Source organism: Curcuma longa, chromosome 21, assembly GCF_044706935.1.
Source record: "Curcuma longa cultivar G26 ecotype Majalengka, Jawa Barat chromosome 21, ITB_CL_G26_1.1, whole genome shotgun sequence".
Taxonomy (NCBI): domain Eukaryota; kingdom Viridiplantae; phylum Streptophyta; class Magnoliopsida; order Zingiberales; family Zingiberaceae; genus Curcuma; species Curcuma longa.
Window position 1 is genome coordinate 12021898 of NC_133881.1, and position 7952 is coordinate 12029849.

Genomic DNA, 7952 nt, shown 5'->3' on the forward strand with positions numbered 1-7952 from the left:
TTTCCATAAAAAAGTTCAGTCGCTTCCTAACTTTGCCTTGCTGCATTGCCCGGTTATTCCCTCAAAACGTCCTAGGGTTTCTAATCCCTCTCCTCCATTGATCGCGGGCTCCGGCAATGGCGTTCTGGTGGCCCCTGATTGTTCTTGGCGTCGCCTACTTGGTCTGCCGTTTCCTTCTGATGCTCATCCCACCCAACGTCCCTTCGATCGAGGTCGATGCGTCCGATGGTAGCTTCTCCGATCGAGCTTTTTCTCTCTTTCTCTCTACGACTTTTGGGGCGTTTGGTTTTCTGATTACTAGTTCTTCTTTGACTCAGTAATGGAAGATGGGAGCCAGAACAAGGAGAACAGCTACATCTATGTGATAATCTTAAATGCTCCTAGTTTCAGATGCATTTCTGCAGTTCCTTTTGTTTTTCTTTAGCCCTTTTTAATTATAGTGTTTTTTTTGGTAATTTAATCGGGGTTTTTTTTTTCAAGTTCCATTTATGTCACTCTAGTAGAATGTATTCTGTACTAGACCTGCCCCTTACGGAGAGGTCCGAACCTTGGAAAATTGATTGCCTGGTACGATCTGTTGCAGATACCAAGGAAGGGGAAAATGGCACAAGCAGACATGGTTCGATGCTATGAGCCTGCCACCATGAAGTATCTCGGATCTTTTCCGGCTTTGACACCAGATGAGGTTGATTATGCAACTTTGTAGTCTATTTATGGGTATCTAAACAACATGATTTCATGAACTTGCCTTTTATATAGTGAATATCTGTTGTCCCGGCATGAACTGACGCTCTAGGTGGTAACTTTGTTAAATAAATTATACATAATATTTACTCAACTAGTTACATTTTCTACTTAAGATAATTGTTTGAAGATTCCTTTATATGTTGGGCTCATTTCAGGGTTAAGATACTTAATCATTAGATATTGGAATCCTTCTTTTCTATTGAGAATAATATAATTTTCCCTCTATTAACTTATATCAGGACATATTTTAGGTCTGTTCTTCATTCTGCTTGAAGGGGGAGGCCACATGTTTGATTATAAAGCATGGTTTCTCCTCACCTTTGTTGCATTTGCCTGTCTATCACAGTAAAAATCTTCTCCTTTATGCTGCATTTATAGGTACCCACGAATACCCCATTATTATGAACATTTATTTTGGGTACATATTTATCATACTTTGGTTAGTCATAGGTAGAAGAATAAAAAGCAGACATGGATATGTACCTGGTTTAGGTAGAGGTTACTTAATCAGGTTGGGTAGTAAGAAAAATACAAGTACTCAATCCACTACTACCCTATAAGTGCAAAAAATAAATCAATTGTATTGAAAAAGCAGTAGCAGCCTAAATAAGTATTCAGAAAAAGGAGGAACATGAAATTGAAAGAAAAAAAAATGCAGAAAGAGGAACTTGACATGGAAAAGAGAACACACTTGTCTTGGAGTCTAGAAAAGGCAACAGTAGTGAAAAAAGACAACAATAGTAAAATGATAGGAAAAGTTGCAACTAACTTTCTTCTCATTCAGAGTAGATGTTGGAATCTTAACCTCATTTTTTTTGTAACAATATTATTGCTCTTTATCACAGGTTGCAATCTCAATTCTACCTTAGTCTCTCTTTCAATATTTTCTGTCTTTTCACTTGAGCAAATGACAAAATTTTGTATGGTCTCTTCTCTAAGTCTCCTCTTCTTGGTCTTTCTCCAGATGTTAGCTTTTGTCATAAGAGCACATATTAGAAAACATCAATTTAGTTTTCTGAAGTTTTCACAATTTATCACTTGACAGATCATATCAACTCGTAGACATCAATCCAAAATGTCACATTGTTGAAGTCTCTCAAGTTGCACAAGTATTGTGCCTTCATTATATTCATTTTGTCGAGTGTCTTATTGTTGTTTTCTATTTGTAGGACTCTTTTTGCTCTGCATAACAAATTGTACAAGGATTAATAAATAATAGTCATATAAATGTAAATAGTTATATGCTAGTAACAGAGTTAATAGTTTAGTGCTCCATTGAGTATTTAGCCACTAGGTCCTACACTGGTGTCCTGTATCCATGACTATAATTATTTTCCTTTTAGTAACACCTAGAAATTTATCTCTCTAAGCTGTACTCACATTTCATAGAGTTGGTGTTCTGTCCGTGGTTGCACATGTCTTTTAATTTCCTGATGGGGGCACAATAATGAGATGATGGAAAATCAACCTGCCCCAGTATTGGACCTTATTATCAATTCAAGTTCTACGTCATACTTTTAATAATAGTGCAAACAATCAAGCTTGAAGATTCTCAAGGATGCTACAAGTGATAATGAATCCTTTCTATATATGTAAGTTTTAAATTTTAAATCAGATATGTTTCTCATGTAGAGAAATGTGCTCCTGTGATATCGTATTGGCATAAGTTTCAATTTTGCCATAATCAACCCAAAAAATGTTTCCTCGATCACATTAGTTTGGTTGAGACAGGAATATTGTAAGATTGGTCATGATGCCATTAACTCTGAACTAGCAATTTGAAGTCTCACTGTTGAGTTGTTTTTTGAAAACTATATCCTTTTCTTGTGTCAGACATTTCTTTTTTTTTTTGTGGCTTTCGACTAATTGCTTTTGCATTTTCTGTTCAGGTTAGAGAGCATGTTGCACAAGCCAGGGAAGCACAAAAAATATGGAAAAGTAGCAGCTTCCGTCAAAGACGCCAATTCTTGAGAATCCTTTTGAAGTATATAATTGAGCACCAGGAACTTATATGCGAGTGAGTAAATTATTTTATTTACCATGTAATTGTTATATATTTGTTCAACAGATATTTCTGGTAATTGTATCAATTTTTTAGTCCTTGGGAACACTAGTTTTTCTGTTATTGAGTTGGAGCTAAGGCACTTAGAAAGTATGGGCAAATATTTGAGACTTGTGACTTATTGGTATAACCTTTTAGAATATGTTGAGTTGGGAATAAGGTTGTCAGAATGGATATCCAACCTAAAGAGTAACATGGTTTCATTGGATTGAATTTTAATATCTAAGCATAGGATCATAAAATCTTAAACATTGTAATTTTTATGCATTTGAAATGTAGTTTATTGAATTGTGTTATAAGTATATCAAACTTTGCATCATTCTCCAATATGATAAAGAATAACTAAAATGATTCATTTTAATAATGTTATATAACTATTAATCATATTTCTATGTTGCAAATAGTAATTTTTATAAGATTGTTGACAATGATACCAAATGATTCTTCTTTTTTGAAGTTAAAACAGTTCTAGTATAATCTTAAGTTGTATTAGATGATATTTTGTATGTAAAAGATATCTATTGCAGCTAAAATTCAAGCTTTAAAATGTCTATGCGAAATGTAAGTAAATTCTATATTATTGTTAGGATCCAGAACCTACATATCAATTACAAGTCAACTTGGAATTGCATAGTAGGTTCATGGGATCCCAACAATCCAGATCCTAAGTTAGATTTAGATTGTTTAGTCCAATTTAGACTGTAGGATTCTAAGATTCTAAGGTCCCAATCACAAACTTGACAGCCATGGCCACTTGGGATTCATCGCTTGTGGTTGTATGGTTGTATCTTTTTTGGATATTGTTAGAATATTTAGGGATAAATATTCTTTTATTTTTTTTAGAATAATTCTCTTAGAATAGGTCTCTATATTCGTGTATAAATAGGGGCTTATTCCTTGTAATTAAACAAGATTTTCTATATTATTTTACATGGTATCAGAGTGAGGGATAGGAATTAGGTTTAATTTTTTCTCCGTGCCGCCCCGTGCGAAGGAGCTTTCCTCTCCTTCTTCCGAATTGTGACGTCTTCTTCCTCGTCACACGCTTCTATCTCGCCGCCGAACCAATCACGCTTCTGCTGCTTCATCGGTAGCCCTCCCAATCGTGATTCCTCTCAATCGCGATCCCTCCCAATCGCGATTCTCGATCGCGCCTCTTTCGCTTGCAGCGCGGCTCTTCTCGCAGCGCGGCGCCACAAGGAGCTTTCCTCTCCTTCGGATCGCGACCGTCCTCTTCCGCTTGTAGCGCGACTCTTCCCGCAGCACGTCGCCCCCCCCTTGATCGCCACAGGAACGTCGAATTGACACCTCCGACAGGAAGCCAAGAGGAGGATACGGAGGAAATCCTGAAACTTCCTCGACAACAGCAGCGACCACGACGACCATTTCCCCGCTGATCGTGCCTTCCTGCTGTTGCCGCGCCTTGACGACCTCCATCCTTCGAGATCTTGCCGTGCCTTCCCGCTAATCGTGGACTTCTGAGGGGAGCAACACTTGTGATCGCGATCTTCCTCCTTCTCTAAATCGCGCGAACAACACCTTTACAGAAGCGTGCTTGACTAGCCAAGGAAGAAACGATTGTCGTGCTTCTCTGCTCACCGTTGCTCCTTTGATTTTCCTGTTCGCCGCTGATCCTCTCTTCTTTGCTCCGTACCTTTTACAGTTTTCTTTTTTTTTTAAAAAAAACCTAAGTGTTGGTAGCCTCATCCTGCTGTCCGACTGAGGAAGACGAAGCCCTTTCTGCTATTTCTACGTGATTCCTCTCCGGTGTCTTTGTATGGCTGCCTCCAGCACTTTGAAGTCGGATATCTTAATTTTTACCAAACACATCACTGCACCACTCTCTTCCGAGCTATTGGATGGTAAGAATTATTCCTCTTGGAGTTCTCACATTGAACTTTGGCTTGTTGGACAAGGTTATGAGACACATCTCACCCAAACCGAAGAGGATATTTAAGTTGTCGATCGTCCTCTATGGAAAAAGGTTGATGCTCAGTTGTGTTATATTATCCGAGTCACCATCCATTCATCTCTTAGGGACGTCTTCCGCACTCACAAGACCTGCAAAGCTGTTTGGACATAGGCTCAACAACTTTTTACAAATACTTCTCGACGACTTTATCAAGTTTGTGAAGATCTCATGACCATTCTCAGTACCCATCGGATTAAGGATTCTATGTCAACTTATCTGGGTTCGGTCTCTCGTCTTCTTTGTGACTTCAATGAATTGCTTCCACCTGCGACCATTCCTATTGCAGAGCTTGAAAATTGGAAGAAATTTTTTGTCTCTGGCTTTATATGGTCTACTCATAGAATATTCACATGTTCGTGATCAAATCCTGGGCAGCCCCATAGAAGCTACCATGGACAGTACCTGGGTGACTCTCCTTTGTGTCCTTGCCAAAGTCTTGATGGTACCTCCTTTCATTTCTGTTGACTCATCGGCTTTGGCCTTTCGGAACAACAGACCTCCACCTCGTAAGGGTGACAAAGGATGTCCTTGGTGTGATCATTGCCACCGACTATGACACACAATTGATAAATGTTGGAGTCTACATGGTCGACCTCCCCGTGCTGCATAGATCGTTCAGAGTTCTGTTGCTCCTTCAGCTTCCATTGCATGGTTGCCACCAAATCCGACCCCACCGCCTTCCTATGACGACTTTCTGAAATGGTAAGAGGATCGAAAGACTTCTGATGTCACACCCCGGGAGATGGCTAATCGATAATTTCGGCAGCATCTCCCCTGTAACAATTGCAATTCCCTGAATACATATATGACAAGAAGGCCTACAAGGCCACAAATAAGCCTACACGACTACAATCCATAAACATAACAAAACTAAATCACAAGTACTAAAACTGAAATAATAACCACAACTATTATTCTATAGCATGCATACCACAAACCGAAACATATATATATGAAAATCCATAAGATAGATCAAGTTCTGAAACATATCTATCGATAACATAATAAAACCAAAATCAAAGAGACGACATCATCTCGATAGGGGACTAGCAGCGCAGCTCCAGACTGACATCAACCTGAAAAGAATGAAATCAACGGGGTGAGCTCAACGAACTCAGCGGATATCTAGTAGACATGTATAGTAAACTATCCCTAGCAGTAATACTCATACTAGTACAGTCTCCTGAAAAGAATAGTAAGAAATGCAAAACTGAAAAGCATGGAAGAACTGTACATACCAGAATCACCTACCAATGCATCAGACCTCCTGTATGTGCATGTCAAACATATGCAACAACCAAAATGCAGCAAGCATAAGTGCAATACATGCAGTATGCACATGATGCAATGACATGGTCACCCCTGACGCCAATCAGCCACTGTCACCACGATGGTGAGGTCGAGTGGGTAGGGCTATGACAACTGTGCACTCTGCCATCACTGCTCCTGAGTGACCGAGTGGACAGGATGCTATCGGAGTACACCTATCCTCCTGCCCCAAGTCATATGGGGGAGCAAAGCTCTCATCTCCTCGTCTCATAATGCGAAGGAGGGATCCTTGTCATGCTACCACGCTGCGGAACCACTACCCCTGAGCGACTGAGCGGAGCCTTGACAGAGCAACTGCACACACCCTCCTGATGTACCATTAACCCATGAGTGGCAGTGTGTGTGCAGATCATGCAACTGGCGACGGGCTCAACTACAAAGGAGCCGACGATCGCCAGCATGCAATCATGCAAGGATGGTGCATGACGCTAATGCATACAAGGTATATCTAGTGGATAGACAATGCCTAATAAAGAACGGTATATCACTACTCTGATGAATCTATATACACATGCAAGTATCAATATGCTAAGGAACTAAACAGGTATCAGGTAAAAATGATATGCAACATATATAAGCAAGTAGTGATAAACCAGGGCATATATAAAAGCATAAAAGGGATTATGATCAGCTATAGTAAAACTATACATGTCAAAACAACTTATCTAAAAAGATAAGACAAGATACCCGCCTTCCGAAACTGGTCTGTATCAGAAAAGAACCTCCGTCCAAAGATCCGATTTAATGTCCTGTAATTAGAATAAATAACTTTTCAAATTACAACGATATATATATATATATTTCCATCAAATAAAAATCTTAGCCGATGTTTAAGATTTATTTAACCCCCTCTAATTTACCTAACCCAGATTTAAACTGATCCAACCATGGTTTGCTTAAAAATCAAATTAGATTCTAAACCAATCTCTAAATTCATGGATATAGTGACAAGACTCGATATGTTTCAGAATGGTTTGCAACCTCCGATTCATATTCATACACTCCCATTGAGAACATGTTACTGCTTGTAGTTAGGTGAGCATCTCCTATGCAGTTAGTAAGATGTTTCACAATCATTGGTGCAATTAGGTTGCTGGCTCTAATATGAAATTTGTCTAAATTAACTTGTTATCAAACAGTGCAATCTGAACCTATTACTGGTACCAAATAACCCAAGCAAATGATTCAGAGATAGCACAGGAAAAAGGAGAATAAGCAGGCCCCGTTTGTTAAGATACTAATCAGTAAGGGAAATCGTAAGAAATCTATAAGCCTTTCCTATAAATCCACATTCCCCTTATTTAATAAATGTATAATGGAGTGAGAAGAAAAACAAACTGTTGCCTTCCATTTCTCCTTCCAGAGCATTCAAATTACTTATCCTTCTTAGTGGATTGGAAACAATCCCCTTTTATTTTACCATCCTTTCCCTTTCTTACCTTGAATCTAAACAAGCTCTGAAAGAACGCTAAAAAATAACTTTCTTCTTAATACAATTATATCTGTATAGAAACTAACATCATTTTCTATAGCTGCATTGGAAAGGTTATTTTAAAGCTGAAATCATGACTTAATTTCAGGAATAGAGCAGAGGAGGAGAGGGAAAGGAGAAGGCACAGTGTCGAGCAAGGAGAAGAGGTAAAGCTGTTACCGGCGGAAGAAGTAAAGGAGAAGAAGAAAACCGAAGCGAGGAGGCGGCGTCGGTTTCGACGAAGGAAGGGAAAACGCTCGTGCGTTTTCCCGGCGGAAGAAGATGTAGGGGTTATGGATTTCTAATGGGTTTCGGGTTTTAAACCCGTTAACCCATTAAACCTCTTTTTTTTTTAAATTACCGTATTTTAC

General features: G+C 39.0%; 1 protein-coding gene across 1 annotated transcript in view; it reads left to right on the forward strand.

Annotated features, from left to right (window-relative positions):
• The window catches only part of LOC141814702 (aldehyde dehydrogenase 22A1), a gene marked incomplete in the record, with an annotated part of 17837 nt that continues 9885 nt past the window's right edge, over positions 1-7952 (forward strand). Inside the window, 4 exon segments of the mRNA XM_074702639.1 lie at positions 1-228; positions 318-361; positions 584-685; positions 2637-2764. Of these exon segments, the coding sequence (XP_074558740.1) occupies positions 117-228; positions 318-361; positions 584-685; positions 2637-2764 (386 nt within the window).